At 29.4% G+C, this 18564-nt stretch overlaps 1 protein-coding gene across 1 annotated transcript in view; it reads left to right on the forward strand.

The window, feature by feature from the left end:
- LOC111720245 (OX-2 membrane glycoprotein-like) overlaps positions 1 to 18012 on the forward strand; it is a 30096-nt gene extending 12084 nt beyond the window's left edge. Inside the window, exons 3-7 of the mRNA XM_031961281.1 lie at positions 12107 to 12451; positions 13758 to 14057; positions 16398 to 16497; positions 17012 to 17126; positions 17796 to 18012. Of these exons, the coding sequence (XP_031817141.1) occupies positions 12107 to 12451; positions 13758 to 14057; positions 16398 to 16497; positions 17012 to 17126; positions 17796 to 17807 (872 nt within the window). The 3' untranslated portion in view covers positions 17808 to 18012. The remainder of the gene's footprint in view (positions 1 to 12106; positions 12452 to 13757; positions 14058 to 16397; positions 16498 to 17011; positions 17127 to 17795) is intronic.
- The last annotated feature ends 552 nt before the right edge of the window (positions 18013 to 18564 follow it).

The raw sequence follows: 18564 nt of genomic DNA on the forward strand, positions 1-18564 counted from the left end.
AATCAATCTTTATGGCAAAAAACAACCTTTCCCCCCTGGAACAAATGTTTCATGACCACGCAAACAGCTTCTGATCATTTGTTTTCTTGGTCAGGATCAGGTACAGAAGCTTCTATAGGAATGTTTGTGGAAGATATCATTTACTCCAGGGAAGGGATAGTTTATGAAAACTTATTGAGAATGATGGCAACTATGGGGGAAATTTTTACATCTCAGATCTGAGATTCTACAATGTGTCAGACCTATCAAAGATAGACTGTAAAGGCATGTTTAGAATATCCAGAGATATTCCTAACTCCAGATACCATTTTTAGAAATGGCACGGAATCCAAATTAGAAAGGTGTGAGAAAGATATATTGTAAAATGTTACAATTGTGTTTTGAGCCAGTGTCTCACTCCAAATTCACTACCTATGGTTCTTATTAATGAATACCCATCCTGTGTGATGGTGCCTACTAAGAATAATCATGATTGGTATAGGCAGCAGGCAAACAGGCTTGGGATAACATCAGAAGATAATTAGAAAACAATAGATGTAGGAAAAGGAGATTTGTTGGGTTACTCGTTTGTGGAGTCCTAGCAACTATACCTATTACCACATCTCTTGCCGTTTCAGCTAAAGCTTTAACAAAATCTGTTCAGACAAATCAATTTGCAAATCCATTAGCAAAAAATGTATTACAAACTCTCAAAAACAAAGTAATATTGATAATGGGTTAAAACAAGAACTAAACTTAATGGAACAATCATTGATATAGTTAGGATATCATGTAAACAATCTGGAAATTCTATTATAACTAGCTTGTGATTATAGATTTACTCATGCATGTGCAACTCCATATAAATAGGATAATGATACCTCGTATGTGACATGGGAACAGAATGAATGCAGCCCTACAGAGTTCCAACCACCTTAATTCATAAATAAATGATATGCTGTGGATATTTTTAGATCCCTTCAATGAAGACAAAAATGACATCAAGATTCAACTACTAAGTTGTCAACAAATGATTTAACTCAAAAAGGCTACAGGCAAAGACTCAAATAGAGGGAGAGTTTATGTGTGATTTTTGTTCACAGATGATTCAACAGTGAATGCAACCTCTGAGGCTGAGTTTCTCTGAGTCTCTGCTGCTTGTATAAATTTTAGCCTGTGTGAGGCAGCTACCCTTTCCCAAATTAAAAGCAGAGGCTCTCAAAATAGGAAAGCAAAAAGGATTTATCTCCCAAAAAAGGGCAATTCCCACTTACCATGGAAACCCCACCCCCAGGATCCCATTTTAAATGCAGAAAATTACCCAAGAGACAAAGAAAATTATTTAATTACACAATTTTTTTTAACCATATCAGGAACTTAATGATAATGTGCAAAAAGGACAGGGGCAATAGGAGGAAATGTATGTTTATCTATGATAAGCAAACATCTGCCACATTTGGCTACAGCATAACTTGTTATATCAAAGTTTCAAGTTATAATGAGGATATAGGTCAAGGCCACCTTCTTATGAGAGGTCTTCACTCAGTTTATCCAACAATAACATGAAGAAAACATGGGTTCTCTATCAGCCAGCACCACAATCTCTATGCAGAACCAGCAGTTACAGTGAATGGAGAATTTTGTATACTGTGGATAGGGTCACTTCCCCTGGCAGAATACTTCCCAGGGAAATACACATAAATGATGAGACTGATGTCCTCATTGGCAGAAATAGCTCAGTGTTTGGGAGGCTTCTAAGAAAAGTGTTGGAGAGAAGAGATATTAGACTGTTTATCCAACGGAAGATCTATAGACTGTTCTGCCGACTTCCTTGTTGTATCCTGTGATATCAGGACAGACTAACAGCCCCAGGCCAGAAAGCTGAACAGCTCCCATTTGAAATGTCTTAGGAAGATTCAGAAGTTCACCTGGCAAGAGAAGATATTGACACTGAAGTCCTTTCTTAAGCTGAACTGCCAAACACTCAAACTGCAAAGAGCACAGCTCTAGACTGGCCACTTTATTTGGATGCCAAAAATATTTCAGCAAAAGACTATTTTATGAAGAACTTGCACAAGGCAAGTGCTCACATGGGGGTGAGAAGAACTTTAGACTTGATTGCATGGCATGGGAGACACTGGCACAGGGTGCCCACCATGCCAGGCCTGCCAAAAAGGCACCGTGTTTATGAGCAAAGCAGAATTTCAGTGGCTCATAAGAAATGTGAGAAAACAAATTTAGAGATGTTTATACTCAAAATATTCACATGGGCTATTTGTGCCTGACCTGTAGTAGAACCTTTTGAGCCCATATTGATATGATTAGCCACAGATGGATACACTATAAACTGGCCCTAAAATAATGAGGTCATTTCAGTCCTCTTCAAGCATCACCTGGCTCCAAGTTCAGAGCTTTCTCCACTTTGCCAGCCTAGCTACCCTGTGAAAGTACTCTTATTGCTGTCCAATTGTTTCAGTTGGGCGTGACTCTCAGATCCTGTTTGAGGTTTTCTCAGCAAAGATGTTGGAATGTTTTGTCATTTCTCCAGTTCATTTTACAGATGAGGAAACTGAAGCAAATATAATTAAGTGACTTAGCCAGACTCACATAGCTAGTACGTGTCCGAGGCCAGATTTGAACTCAGGGAGATGTCTCCTGACTCTAGGTCCAGTCCTCTGTGCACTGTGGGATCACTTAGCTGGCCTTGTGGAAGTACTAAAGAGGTTCAAATATGAGAGAGGATTCTGTTCTTCAGAGACCAGGCAATAAAAACTGAAAGTCTTTTCTGAGACTTTTCACAACTTTTTGCAGTAGGGAAGCCTGGAAGATGAAAATACAAGTATGGGGAGATTTTCCCTGGCCAAAATATAGGCTTACAACATTCCACCATTAGCTGTTAAACATAATGTAGACAGAAATGTGGATAGAAGTCAAGACAATAACCTTGCCTCCTTTGAAAAATCCAACATCCACAAAAAACACAGGTTAGGAATAAAACTTTTTTAAAATAATACAGACATTTAAAACCACAGAAGATCAATTTGGAGAAAACAACCATTCCCATAAGATTTGGAGTGAAACAAGGTTGCCACATCCCAAATTAAAAAAAAAAAATTTAGTAAGCAATAAGAGCTAAAGAATTAAAAAAATAGAATAAAAATTTCACTTTTGCCTGACTGTGAACTTTGAAACCCCAAATTTGAAAAAGTTATTAAAATAACCAAAAACAAAGTTTTTTTAAATAAACCCCAAGTCCTAGCATTCTTAATACCTAAAAATAAAGTCAGGTTACGGAAATTCCTTTGTCTACGATTTAAAAATTTTGGAATCTATCTCCAAGGAAATTGAAATTTATGAGCAAAATTACACCCTTTTCACAAAATTAAAGTCCTGATCTCCAATTGGAAAATATTAAATGCCTTGGTGGGCGGAAATATTAAAGAGACTTTCCTAAACAATATTTATTTTTGCCTTTACCAATAAACCCAAAAAACAAAGATGAAAAATAAAAAAAGTTTTGGAAAAAAAAATAAAAATTTCCAAAGATTAAAAAAAAAACAAATGTGGTGGCAAACTTACCAGTTAAAATTTTTTGGCAGCAGACCAAAATTTTGGATTGGCTAAGGGGAAAGATTTTATCATTAATAGGTTAAAGTTCCAAGGGGGAAAAAAGTCAACAAATTGGGCAAAATTTATTTTGTTAAAACCCCAAAATCCCAGCTTTTGGGATAAGAACTTACTGTTTGATAAAATTGCTGGGAAAATTGAAATAATATGGCAGAAACTAGGATTACCATAAACCCGTAACCCAAAAATCAAAATGGGGTTCATCCTGGGCTAAAGAAAAATTATTAAAAAAAAAGGGGAACATAGGAAGTTTACCTGACCTGTGGAAGGGGAAGGCTTTTGACCAAAACAGAACTAGGGTTTTCATAAAAAGAAAATTTGATTAACCAAAATGAAAAGTTTGTACAAACAAACAAACCCAGAAAGATTAGAAGGGAAGCAATAAATGGGAAAAATTTTTACATAATTCTTTAAACCATTTCCAAAAATTGGTTCTAATTTAAAAAAAATCGATTCTCCCAATTTGGAAAATGTAAAGGTATGAACAGACAATTTCAATAAGAAAGGAAAATTTTAGCAATGAAAAATTCCAATCATTATTAATAGAAAAGCAAATTAAAAAAGATAACTTAAAATTGAAATTTTTAAAGAAAAAAAAAATAGTTTTGGAGGGGATGTGGGAAAAACATTGATTTTTTGGTGGATTTAAGAATAAACCATTTTAAAAAATTTTGGACACCAAAATTATCCTTTTATTTTTCCCTTTATCCATGGTTTAAGGGATTACCAAAAGTTATAAAGAAGGGGGACCTGAAAGGTCAAATTTTTAAAGTTTTGAAAAGGTTTAGAAGGAAACTGAATATTCCATCATTAAAGGCTTTATAAATTTTGGTATAAAAAATTTGGAAATTTTTCTTAAAAAGCCAACAATGATTTCAAAACCTAATTACACAAAGCAGGGGCCAACCAATCTTTTATCTTCCAAATTGGATATAATTCTGTGAAACCATTACAACAAAACCTATTTTAATGGACAAATGAAGAACAACTTCCCAAAAAGAACTCTTTGGGAGATACAAAAACCATTAAAGAATTTAATCCCTATTTTACACCGATTTTTGATTTCTTCAAAGTTTAAGTCAATAAAGATTATTCTTTTTTGTGGGAAAACAAAATAATGGGGCATTAATTTAAAAACAAATTTATTTTAAAATTTTAAACCCTGGTACCGACAAGGGAGGGTTAAGAAAGGGAAAAAGGAACAAGGGTTGGCAATTTTAAGCTTAAAACCAAGTTTACCTAATAAAAGGCATTAAATAAAAATTAAAAAAAAAAAAGCTGGCCCTGAATGAAGGAATCAGAAACTGGGATGCAGAAAAATGGGCAGGGAAGCTTGGGTTTCCAGCAGGAGGGGTCCTTGGTTTAAGGAGAGCTGAAGTGAGCCAAGACTCCTTCCCCAAACCCCGGGTTAAAGGTAGTTACACAATACTTTCACTTTAAAAAAAAAATGGGGAAAGAACCAACCATAAAGAACTTAAAGGGAATAAGGAAGACTGGGGAAAAAAACCTAAAGAAAAAAAGCCCCTTGTTTGTCAAACTAATAAAAATTTCTCCTAAAAAATTTTAAAAGACCAAAAAGACTTTAAAATCAAATAAAATTAAGAAAAAAAAAAAAATTAAAATAATAAAATCCAAGGAAAAAAAGATTGGAAAAAATGTTAACCCACTGGAAAGGAATAGAGTCTTAAGAAAAAATAATTTTTAAAATGAAATTGGAAGGGAAGCTTAAAGATAAGAAAGGAAGAAGAAATAGAAAAGAAAAAATTTAAAAAAAAAAATAAGAGAATGAAACATCTTAGAAAAAAACAACTGATCTGGAGAACAGTCAAAAAAATTAAAATATAAAAGTTATGATCAAATATAAAAGAAACTTTGATTAAAATACAAAAATAACCCGGAAAATTGTCCTAAGTGAACCACATAGGGAAAAAAAATAGAAAAACCCCTAATCACCACCTCAAAGAATTTACAAAGAAAACACTTTGGAATATTATTCTAAATTTTTAAACCCAAAGAAAAAAAAAAAAATCAAAATAAAAAAATTTAAATATTCTGGATATAATTAGTTTAAGTTTAGCAGTAGTTAAAAAGGACCAGGTCCTGGAATAATTACATCAAAATGAAAAGTTAAAAAATAAAAATATATATCCAAAATTAACTAATATTAAACAAAAATGGACATTCAGTAAGGAAAATTTTCGAACTTTGTCCAACCAAACCCGATTGTAAAAAATTTAACATGGGAACACCCAAAATTGTAAATATTCAACAAAAGACAAATTGTCTTTTTTTTACATGAAAAAATTAAACCATATTTTCAAATTGACATCAAAATGGTGTTCAAAAGAAAAAGGGAAAACTTTTTTAAAAAAAAGCAAAATTTTAAAAAAAAAAAGGGGAAAAAAGGCAGGGGGAAGAATTAAAAAAAAAAATGAAAAATTCTGAAAACCAAAACTCCAAAATTTCAAAAAATTTTTAAAATTATATAAAATAAAATAATTAAAAAATATAAAATTAATTAATAAAAATTAAAAAAAAGGGGATTAGGGAAAAAGGGGAGGGGAAAAAAGGAAATTTTCAGGGAAAGGGTTTTGGAAAAGGAAAAAAAAGGGAAAAGGGGAGGGAAAAAGGAAGAGTCCATTAAAAGGTTAAGGGAAAGAAAGGGAAAAATTTAAATAAAAAAAAAATAGGAATCCCAAATATAAAAATTAAAAAAATTTTAAAAAAAATGGCATTTAATATTTGGTTTAAAATTTTAAAATTAATTGTTAAAAATAATGTCATCCTTAAATTTTAAACATTTCCATTTTAAATTGTTAAATATTATTTTAAATTTTTAAAAAAAAAAAAATATAAAAAAAAAAACAAAACCAAAAACCCAAACCCAAAAAATAATAAAATTAAAATTTTATTTAATAAATTTTAAATTTAACCTTTTGGGGCTGGGAAATAAAAAGGTAAAAAAAAAAAAAAAAAAAAAAATGTAAAAAAAAAAATTTTAAAAAATATATAATTTTTTAATTTTTAAAATTTTTAAATTTAAATTTTTAATTTTTTCCCGAGGGAAAATAATTTTTTTGTTTTTTTTTTTCCCCTTTTTTTTTTTTATTTTTTAAATAAAAAATTTAAAAATTATTTAAAAAAATTTTTTAAAGAAAGAGTCTTTTTTTTTTAAATTTTCTTTTTTTTTGAAATTAAAAAGGAAATTTAAAAAAAATTTAAAAAAAATTTTTTCCTTTTTTCAATTTTAAAACCCCCCCTTTTTGTAGTTAAACTTTAAAAAAATCTTTTAATAAGGGTTTTTTTATTTTAAAATTTTTAATATTTAAATAATAAAAACATTTTGCATTTTTATTTTATTTAATTTTCAAATAATTTAAAGTTCTTTAAAGGTTTCTTTGAACCCAAATTCATGAAAAAAAGGATTCAAAAAGCCAAAGATAAAAGATATTGTTTAAAAATTAAAATTTTCTCGTTAATTTTAAAAAAAAAATTTTTTTCCCTTGGGTTTTCAATCTTTTTAAAAATTTTTCAACCCCCCTTATTTTCTCCTGCTTTCCTCTTTCCAAAAAAAGGGGAAATTTAATTTGACCAGATCTTTTTAACTTATAAAATATAACAAATGGAAAAAGGAAACTTTTTAATTTTCAAAAATACCCAAATTGGTTTTAAATAAACAAAATCTCAATCTTTTCCTTTCTCAACATTTTTTTCTCATTAAAATGAAGTGATTTTTAAAACTAAAACATTTTTTAAAATTTTCTTACTGGCCCCCTTTGGTTTTTTTTTTTAAAATTCTGTAAAAATTTTATTTTATTTAAATATTTGAAATTTTGTTTTCCCCGGGAATTAAACCCCAAACCCAAACCAAACAATTTAAATTTTTTTTAAAAATAGTGCCCGAGAAAGAAAAAGTCTCTCTGCTTCAACCTGGTTTATTTCCTTTTTTTTTTTAAAATTTTTAAAAACGGGAAAAGGCGGCTCCTTTTTTCAGGGAAGGAAAATTGAAGGTTAATTTTAAAAAAATTTAAAATTTATTTTCAATTTAAGGAACCCAGGTTCCCTCCAAGGAAGGGGAAAAACTATTCAACAGATATCCTTAACTTTCTCTTAGGAAAATTTTAAAGTTGATTTATTGTTTAAAAGGGAAATAAGCGGTTTTAAAAATTTTTTCTTTTAAAAATTTTAAAAAATCCAACTATTCAGGTTTTATCCCCTTTTTTTTAAATTATTAAAATTTTTTTGGGGAAAATAATTTTTTAAAGATTCCTTATAGGTTTTTATTTTTTTTATTTTTTAAAACTAAAGAAGGGAAAGTTTTTTTAATAAGAAAAGTGACCTTTTAACAAAAGGAAAAAATTTTTTTTAAAAAAAAAGAAAAATTAAAAACCAAAGGGAAAGGATTTTTCCTTTCAAAAAAGGAATTTAAATTAAAATTTTTTTTTTTTTTTTTTATTTGCACCTTTCTTTTAAAAAATTCTTAATTTTTTTATTTTTTGTAATTTTTTCCCTTTGTATTTCTTTTTAATTTAAAAGAAATAATTTTTTATTGTTTTTTTTGGAAAATTTTTAAAACCTTTTAAAAAAAAATAACCTTATTTTTAAAGTTTTTTCTTTTTGACTCTTGAATTTTAAGAATTATTTTTCTTGATTTTGGGGGTAAAAATTTTTTTATTTTTTTTTTCCCCCTTTTCCTTTTCCTGGGTTTTTTTTTTTTTGGTTTTTTTTTTAACCATGATTTGAGTTTAAATAATTTAAAATTTTTATATTAATTCTTTTAAAATTGTTTTTTTTTTTAAAAAATTTATTTCTTTTTTTTTTTTTAATTAAAAATTTTTTTTTTTTTTTTTTGAGTTTATAATAATTGGGAAAAAATTATTTTCTAAATAAATTTTTTTTTTATTTTTAAATTTAAAACCTCAAATCAAAATTTTTAATTTTTCATTATTTAAACTTGATTTAGGAAAATATAAAACCCTCTTTGAAATTAAACTTTTAGAAACCCAAAAAAACAAAATTTAGTCATTAAAAAAGTTAAAATAATTAATTCCTTTTTTTAAATAAAAACCCCTTTTTTTTTTTTTTCTTTGATTTTATACAAATAATTTAATATAAATTTTTTAAAACTTTAAAATTTTCTAAAAACCTTTTTTTAAAATTAAAAACCTGCCTTTTTTTTTAAAACCCGGTTTTTCTTTAAAAATTAAAGAGAACCAATTTTTTTGAAAAAAATTTTGGTTTTTAAGTCCAATTTCCCCCAGGGAATTAAAGGAAAAATTTTGGGGTCTAGTTAACCCGAAAAACAAATAGTTAGAGGGTAAGTTATACACTTTTTAAAATTTTTTATAATTTTTTAAACGTTGGTATAAGGTTCAAATTTATTTAAATATAATTCCCCATTTTCCAATTTAAGAAAAGTGTCCATTTTCTTTGGATTCAAATCTAAATTATAACTCCCTGGCCCAAAAAACCAAGTTCCTCCTTTAGGGAAAGAGAGAAAGGTCAACAAATTTAAATTATTTCTTTGTTAAAACAGAACTTTAATTATAAAAAAAGAAAATCTTTACCCCAACCCAAGAAATTTGAAATTTTTATAAAACGCCCTCAAAATTTAAGATTTAAACGGTTTTTAAAAAAAAAAAAACGCCCACAAAAATTCGGACCCTTTAATTTTGTATTCACAATTTTACAAAACCCATTTATAAAATATAAACCTGTTCGTTCTGTTTTAATTCTTCCCTCTTAAGGGGGAAATGAGGGGAAAAATAAAATTTTAAATTTTAAAATTTATTACAGAAAGAAAATTAAAATGCCAAAATTGTTGGGAAAGGCCTTTTAGAATTTTAAGGTTTCCTTAAAAACTAGATTACAAAAATAAAAATATAAAAATTGTTACCAGAAAATAAAAATTAAATTTCCTTTAAATTTATACATTTTCATTTTTTCCAATAGATGTTTTCTTCCCTAAATTCAAAGGGAATCAAAAAAATTTCATTTTTTTAGTTTTTAATTTATTAATTACAAAAATTTCCTTTTCAAAAAAAAAATTTTACCAATTCTTAAATTAATTTAATGATTTTTTCTCCCTTAACTTGGGTGGAAACCCCTTTTAAAAAATTAGGCTGAGCAATTAAAATTGTTTTTTTCAAATTTGAGATTTATTTAAAAAAATTTGAATTTAAAATTTTAAAATTTATTTAAATTCAATTAAAGGGAACCACTAAAAAAAAATAAAATTTAATAAAGTTTAATTTTTGATTAACAAATAAATTTTAAAAATCAAAACAAAATAAATAAATTTTAGGGCAATAATACCTTTTTTACAACCTTTATAAAATTAATAAAAAATATTGTTAGTTGTTCTTTTTTTTTTTTAATTCTTCCCCTTCTAGATAATTTTCTAAAGAAATTTTCTAAAAAAAATTATTTTCAAGATACCCAAAACAAAATAATTATTAAAAATTGAAAATAATTAATTTTAAAGTTTTAGAATATAAATACATTATAATTTAAAATTTCAGATTAATTAATTTTAAAATATTTTTTAGATTGGTCAAAATTAATTCAATAAAATTTCCAAAAAATTTTTTTTCCTATTGTAAAACAGTTAATTTGCTTCCCTTTTTAAAACCAAAATTTAAATTTTCTTAAATAATAATAGAACCCAATTTTTTTCATCAAACTTACCCCAATTTTTAAAAACTAAATTTTATAAAATTTCAAAGTTAAATATTTTTTTTTAAATTAGATTTCCAATATTAAATAAAAAATTTAAATTTTGTTTTTTTAATAATTATTTAAAGGAAATTCTAAAAAAATAAAAATTTTTCCCAACTTATTAAGGCCCAAAATAAAAAGAATTTTATTGACCATTAAAAGGTAGAATAATTTAAAGAAAAAGAGGTTAAATTGGAAAAGTCTACTTTGTACTCCCGTTCCAGAGAACCGGGGGAAAATTTTATGGATCATGGATTTGGTTGGATTTTGATATCAAACTGGGATCCTTTAAAAAAAAAAAAAGTTGGTTAAAGCAATTTAAAAAAATTTAATTAGGACAAACAAAAAAAAAATAAAATCTTTTTTTTTCCTGAAAATCCATTTCAAATAAATTCTAAAAGCTTTTCCTTATAATTTTAATTTAGAAAAAAAAAAAAAAATAGAATAAGAAAATTGAGGGTTTTTCTTATTCTTCCCGTTTTGAAAATATTTAAAATTTAAATAACTCAATTTTGTTAGTTTCCCCCTTTTTAAAAGTAAAATGAATGGAAGCATTTTATCTTGTTTCCCACAAATTCTGGATTACAGTAATCCTTTCATTAAAATTTTAAAGTCTATGGGTTTTCCAAACCAGTAATTGGGAATATTTTTTCCTTTTTAAAGGATTTGAAATTTCTAAATACATTACCAAACCAAACAACGAGTAAATAATAAAACCCCTTTTCTAAATTTCTTTTTTGGGGGTTTAGTTAAAAAAATGATGTAAAAGAAAGATTTTTTTCTGAAAACTAAAAGGGAGAAAAAAGTTTAAATTTAATTTAAAAAAAAAAATTGGGAAATTTAATGATTTAAAATTTTTTAAAAAATAACAAAATTTAATGAATTCCCCCATTTTTAAGATTTTATATTTCCCATTTTCCAAAAAAAAATTTTTTTCCTATTAAATTTTTAATTTTAATATATTTTAAAAATTTTAATTTAAAAAACTAAAAAAGTCAAATTTTTTCCAAACTTCAAAATTTTTAAGTTAAAAAAAAAGTTTTCTTTTAATTTAGTTAAAATTTTACTAAAAATTTTTAACTTTTTTTATTTTTTAAGTTTTTTCTTAAACACTTTGCCGAATTTCGTTTTCAAATTCCTTAAATCAACTTCTAATTAATTTCAAAGATTATTAAAAATTTTAAATCAAACCAAAACAAACAATGGTTGGTTTTGTTTTTTTAAAAAAAGGGAAAAACTTTTTTTTTTTTTAAACCAAAAAAAACCCTTAAATATCAAAATTTCATAAAAGATATTCAAAATAAATTTTTAAAAAAAATTTGATTATTTTTTATAAAATTTTGCCAATTTTTAATTTGTTTCAATTAATTTCTTATTACTTTTTAAAGAATCAGGAGAAAACAGGAAAAAAAAAATTTACCTCTAAACTTTTTGAAAAAAATTTTAAGCCTTTTTTTCTTAAAAAATTTTTTTAAATTTTTAATATCCCAAATTAGGCATTTTAAAATTATCAAAAAAATTTATTTAATTTATAATTTTAAATTTTTCTTATAATTGGAACCAAGGTTCCCCAAAAAAATAGAGGTTTCACTTTGACAATAATTTCTTTCCAGGAGAGGTTTGAGAGATTTTGAGGATCAGAGAAGATGTCTAATCCTCAATTGTTGGTCATATGATCTACTCAGTGTTCTTTCTACTATCTTACCAAGCCTATATTTTGTTCATTCTGAATTTTTTTTCCTTTTCCTTTTTTTTTTCTTTTTTTTTTTTTTTTTTTTTTTAGTTTCAGATTCTGTGTTTGTAATGAAGAGTAAAAGTGCTGATATAGCCCTCCTTGGGAACGACGTGACTCTGATGTGTAATCTGACAATCCCAGCAGATGTTCTACAAATTACCTGGCAAAAATTCCAAGGGTCTATTCCAGAGACTATAAAAACATACAGCAGCCAGCATGGTGGGAAAATTCTCCCCCCATATAACAAACGGATTCAGTACAGCAATAGAGAACTGACATCGTCAAGTGTAACTATATATAATGTGACCCTGAAAGATGCAGCATGTTACAAATGTCTCTTTAATGTCTTTCCAAATAGTATCTATGGAGGAAAGATGTGCTTCAGTGTACAAGGTAAATGGAAAACTGTCTTTGTGCCATAATATTTTGTAGAAGACCAGGACTGTTCTAAAAGCAGGAAGGGGATATAAAGAGTACAGATGGGCAGACATGATACCTAACACTTTATTATACTGACCTTTAAGGTCAGGGTCTATAGTCATAGAATATTAGGAAAGAAGATAATGTAGAAATTGCTTAATCTAAACTTCTCATCATTCTATACTATATCTTCTATGTCAAATTGACACATTTATGTAATCATGATCTGGAAAATAATCTGAGAATTTTTGGTTGAGAAAATGCAGACAGAGATTACAAAAGATATTTAATGAAGATATTTAAGGTATTTAATAAAGGTGAATGCTTATTTTTAAACAGCAAAAATTCTCTGAATAAAGTATAAGAATAAGGCAATGTAAAAACTTGCTCAAAAGTATCAACTAGACGTTTCAATTAAAACTGCTACTTGCTTCCCCCCATCACACACACACACACACACACACACACACACACACATATCTCAATGTTTCTTTACCTGCAGTAACTTTCTTTTCCTCTCATAATATTCAAAGCCAAAGATTATTTGTCCTCAAATGAAATCAACTTAAAGTCTCCATAAAGGTGCTTACTGAAGTCTCAGTGGAGAAGTTCATTGAGTCCCAGGGTACATGGACACAAACACTTAGGAAAACTGAAATCAATATATTCAAAGCATCATATCAAAATTTGGGGTTATAGTATTTGCATCCATTCCTCTAGTGGACATCCACTAGCAACCAAAGAGTTGTTGAGGGGCAGTTTTTATAGTTACAGACAATACAATGTCTCCAAAATACAATTAGACATCATTCAGATGAAATTTTTTCATCAATAGCATCTCTCACAATTTAGTTTCAGTAACAAATTATTGCAGAATGGTATAGTTAAGAAAGTGCTGTTTTGGAGTAGGGAAGACCTGGGTTTGAGCCCAATCTCTGCCATTTACTGATTAGATGACAGTGGGCAAATCATTGGAACTTTCAATGTTACACTCATCTCACCAGTCCATCTTCTATCAATATGGAAGGCAGCAAGTCTTAATAGATCCAGGTCTGGCCTAGGAGACAGGATTTACATGTTACCCATCTCTGACACTATTCACTAACTATAGGACTGGAGCCAGTTTCTTGAACCATTCAGTGCCCCCAGGAAATGCCCTGAAAAGAAAAGTTGCTGAGCTACTTAGGAGTTCCCAAAACCCATTATAGACCCAGCCTGAAATCACTTGTATGCTACATGGACAGAGATCATTTCTGAATTTTCTTTTTGTTTCATTTAGAAGTATCTGAATTAAGAATTGAGCTCCATCCTCATCCCACCATTGAGGGAATCCTTATAGTCATCTGCTCAGCTGCAGGAAAACCTGCCCCTCACATCACTTTCTCCCCTAAATGGCTGCTGATGGGATTGCCTAAGGAATACACTGATCAAAGCCCAGATGGAATAACTAATGTCACCAAATGGTATAATATCTCGAAGGAGGCTGTGAGGTCCTTGAAAATTCAGAATGCATCCTGTGTCATGGATCACCCTCTAAGGAAGAAGAAAGAACTTGTTTATTTTTCTCAGGAACCAGAATGTAAGTAAAGCCAGTAAGGTTAAATTTTAATTAATATATTTGTTGTGATCTACACATTTCAGATAAATGGAATAACATCGTGTGTGTGTGTGTGTGTGTGTGTGTGTGTGTGTGTGTGTGTAAGTCAGCTAGGTGACACAATGGATAGAGAGCCAGATCTGGGATCAAGAAGATTTCTTTTTATGAGTTAAAATTTAGCGTCAGACATTTACTAATAGTATGAACTTGGGCACTTTCCCTTGTTTGCCTAAGTTTCTTCATCTGTAAAATGAGCTGGAGAAGGAAATGGCAAAGAACTCTATTATCTTTTCCCAGAAAAACCCAAATGGGGTCATAAAGAGTCAGTTGCAACTGAAAATCAATGAACAACAACATGTGGGGTATATACATGTGCAGATAAATATATTTATAAAGAAATTATATATAAATGTATACACATATATATGAATATATGAAATATCATATATAATATATATGAGAAATAGCATATCATTGTAAAACTTAAAAATAATTCATAAGTATTTCCATGTATTCCTCTTGTATGGACCATCCACTAGTAACTAAAGAGTTGTCTGAGGGACTATTTTCATAATTACAGAAACTACAATTAGTCATTGTCTCCAAACTATATTTAGTCATCATTCAAGTTATATTCTTAAAAGAGTAGCATCTCTCACAGTCTCATTTACAAATTATTGCAGAGTGGTATAGATTCCATACATTTTGCTTGTATTTTGAAAATAAGAATCCATTATTAAAATAAAAACTATTTTTACATATAATAGAAGGAAAATATTATTTAAAAGACACAGACTTTCTCATTGGAAATTCCACATATTAATAAAATCACTGGACTTGTTTAAACATAAAAAACTTCAAACTACAAAAATTGTGTAAATTTAAAAAATGTATTTTTGCCATTTTCTTCATGTTTGATTCAACTGTGAACACACTAAAATCTAAATTTTATTTCAATCCCTCCTCATCCATAGATAACTATATTTCCTCATTCTAAAACTTGTCTTACCAGCATTCCTCTCCCGAACACAAATGAGAATCAGAGGAAAAGCAAAAACAACTTGGATGCAGCCAAACCATCTTTCTCAGTCAACTACTTACTTTATAATTAAAACATTTCAGGCCTTCACTTATTTTATTTTTATTTTTATCAGTGTGTTTTGTTTTTACATTACAAACTTTTACAGACTAGTACTCTCACTTTTTGAGAGTCTCTTGTAACTGAATAAAACAGAAAAAGAGGGAGTATTTGTGAAGTAATATGTATTCTATTCTAAGGATTGTGAAGAAAAATGGAATGCGAATGATTCTTTTTCTTAAATCATGATTAACTATTACCACTTTCTCTCTAGTCCATTTGCCAGTCTTTTCAAAGAATGGAAAATAGAGTTTAGAAAACAGAAGAGAAGGGGTAGGGGTAGAGTGAGGGATGTGATTTAAGGGGATTGCCCTGGGGAAGAGGGGATGTGAAATAGACTGGAAAAATGCTATTTGTAGAAGGTGGGACTTGCCTGAATCTTGAAGGCAGGCAGAGAAAACAGGAGTAGGAGACAAGTAGACGAGCATTCTGGCATGTGGGATAGCCAGTGAAGAGATATGAAGACTGTCATGTATGAGGAGCAACAAGAAATAGGTGTTACTGTATCACAGATTACATGGAAAGGAATAAAATGGAAGAACATTTTGAAAAATAGGAAGGGATAAGTTTGTGAAGGAATTTACATACAAAGAATTATATATTTGAATCTGAAGGTAATAGGAGTCACAGGTTTGTCTTCATATGATGATGACATAGTTAATCCTGTACTTTAGACTAATCACTTTGACAAATGAATGTTGGGTAGATTGGAGTTGAGTGAGACTGTTTACAGGGAGAGCCACCAGCAAGCAAGTGCAGTAGTACAAGTAGGAGGCACTTGGGGCTTATAGCAGAGTGGTAGTAGTGTCAGAGGAGAGAAAAAACTTGTATGAGAAATGTGAACTGCAGAAGATGAAGCTGTGTGTGTGTGTCTGTGTATATACATAACATATACATAAATACTATAGACTACTTTAAACACTGAAAATAATTCAGCAAGACACAATACTCTGGATTCTTCTCCAGGGTGAAATTATGAAAGTTTTCTTTACTTTTAAGATAATTTTGCAGAATAAATATCCCAAAGCAAATCAAACCTAAATCCCAGGGGAAAGTACTGGTAAGTTTTCCTTTTAATTGACCAAAGTAAAACAAAAAATTAAACAAAATAGGAAACAAAATAAGATCAATATATTGAGAATTAAGGCAATTAACATATGGTATTTATGTCTTATATTTTCTAGTAACTTCCAATGACTCATTGTCGAGGTCACATACATACCTAATAGCCTCACTGATTTGCCTATTGATCCTCATTAGCTGCTTGGTGATATACACAAAAGGGTAAGTTACAACATGTGAGCAGGAGTAAGGACAGAGAGGTGGTATACTGTTATGGTCCAGAACTTGAAACAAGGTACTAAGTGGAATTGAAGAGACAATGGTTAAATTTAGTTCAGCGTTGATTTAATCCTACAACAAATAATGGTTTCCTAGAGATATAATGATTGGTTTATAATCAGTATAGAGCATAAAAGCTAGGAATTTTAGCCAGGATTTATTCGGAGAGATTCAGAGGGCAGAGAAGAAGGCAGGAGCTCAAGCTCTAGGAACCAAGGAGAGAGATAGGCCTCTAAAAAAGTTAACAGGGCCCCAGGAAAGGAGATAGGACTTTGAAGGAGACAATAAAGGATTTGGACTTCAACACCTGACTATACTTGTAATTACTGAACTGAAACAAAGGCTTCCCCCAGAGACCCCAAGGAAATTGAAACAAAGGAGAACATACTGATGATTCTGATGGAAGTAATAATGTCTATATATGTTGAAGCAAATGGGCTCTCTCTTATTGTTCCAGGATAAAGAATAAAAATAGTCACAGCTCTGCACAAAATATTTCCTCTCAGAAACCAAGGAACAAGAAGCCCATGGAGTCAGAAACCCAGGAAGAGAATATTCCCAACCATGTTGAGGTAATTGGTGATCATATGATGTATTCTTATCATATACAATTTTAATCTGTACTATAAATACTCACAACTATATGGTATAATTCTTTGTATAATTTTATTTTGAGAGTGGAAAGAATAAACACAAAGAGGAATATGTGATTTGCCTAAACTAACAAGGTGAGTTCATTTCATGGCAATTACATGCAACAAAAATCTGTACATTTTCACAAATTTTACAAATCTACCAATATTTTCTATTCTAAGACCATATTCATGGAAGAAATATGATTAGACTGTCTAAATATTTCCAATCTAATCAAGCAAATTTAAGACACTGCTTATGGTTATTTAGGTATGGGTTTTAATGAGTTCGCTTTTTAAATCAATATCCCTGTTAAAAGTGCAGTTATTCTGAAAAAGATTTATTTATTTATTCTATGAATATTTTTCTGAGGCTAATGTGAAATGCAACTTAGGCAAATCAGAAGTGGTGATATATGGAAGTCAAAAAAAGTTGTGTGATTTTAGCTTTTGGAGAAATGTATCATACAGAATGAAATGCTGTTCATTTGAGATACAAATTTAGAAGAATTCTTCTGAAATTCTCTCCCTCCTCATCTCTTTCTCTTAACTTCCTGACTTTCTCTCACTTCTCACCTAAGACTTTTCCATTTTTCTTTTTTCTTATAGCTTTTCCTCTGACGTTGCCCCTCCACCCAGTTATACTGTATATATGTTGTTTGAACATAATTTTTTGCACTGGTATGCCACCTACTGAACTTCTTGAGAACCTGAACATTTGGACTTCTGGATTGTGTTGGAATACATGGGAGCCACCTGACAGTGACTGCTGGAGATCCAACCCAGAATGGATCTCTTCTTGTGAGAGGATGATACAAGGAGACTGAGAGGCAGTAGCTGTTCCCTTACCTCTCTGACTGAGAGGCAGTTGCTGTTCCCTTACCTTTCTGACTGAGAGGCCGTTGAGTTGTCTGACCTCTCTCCTCTTCCCTCTGCCTCCAATTTATCACATTTCCAGTCTGCAAATACTAGGGTCAGCAAAGGCTGTCCTGCAACTCCTTCAGATGCTAAGACCCACAGCTGTGGAGGCTCTTGGAGAATTGACCTGTCCCTTAACAGGATTGCATGGAGAAGATTATATGGAATATACAATTTTCCCTTAATTATTCATTTCTATAAATGTTTGTTAATGTGAGGAATAAGAATGGGGAAATTGGGAAACAGAAAAACACTGACAATTTCGTAGTATCCAGAAGGTGAAGGAGAATATGACATTCTTGAGAATTGATGTAACATGAGATTATTCAAGGGAAGCAACTTCATTCTAGGAGGACAGAAGTGAGGTAATATTAGATCTCTTCCAGATCATAATTCTGCATTCCCTTTTACAGTGTTAAGTAAAGGACAGTGTTATCTTAAAATTCCAGAGTTAGAAAGC

Source organism: Sarcophilus harrisii, chromosome 3 (genome assembly GCF_902635505.1).
Source record: "Sarcophilus harrisii chromosome 3, mSarHar1.11, whole genome shotgun sequence".
Classification (NCBI taxonomy): domain Eukaryota; kingdom Metazoa; phylum Chordata; class Mammalia; order Dasyuromorphia; family Dasyuridae; genus Sarcophilus; species Sarcophilus harrisii.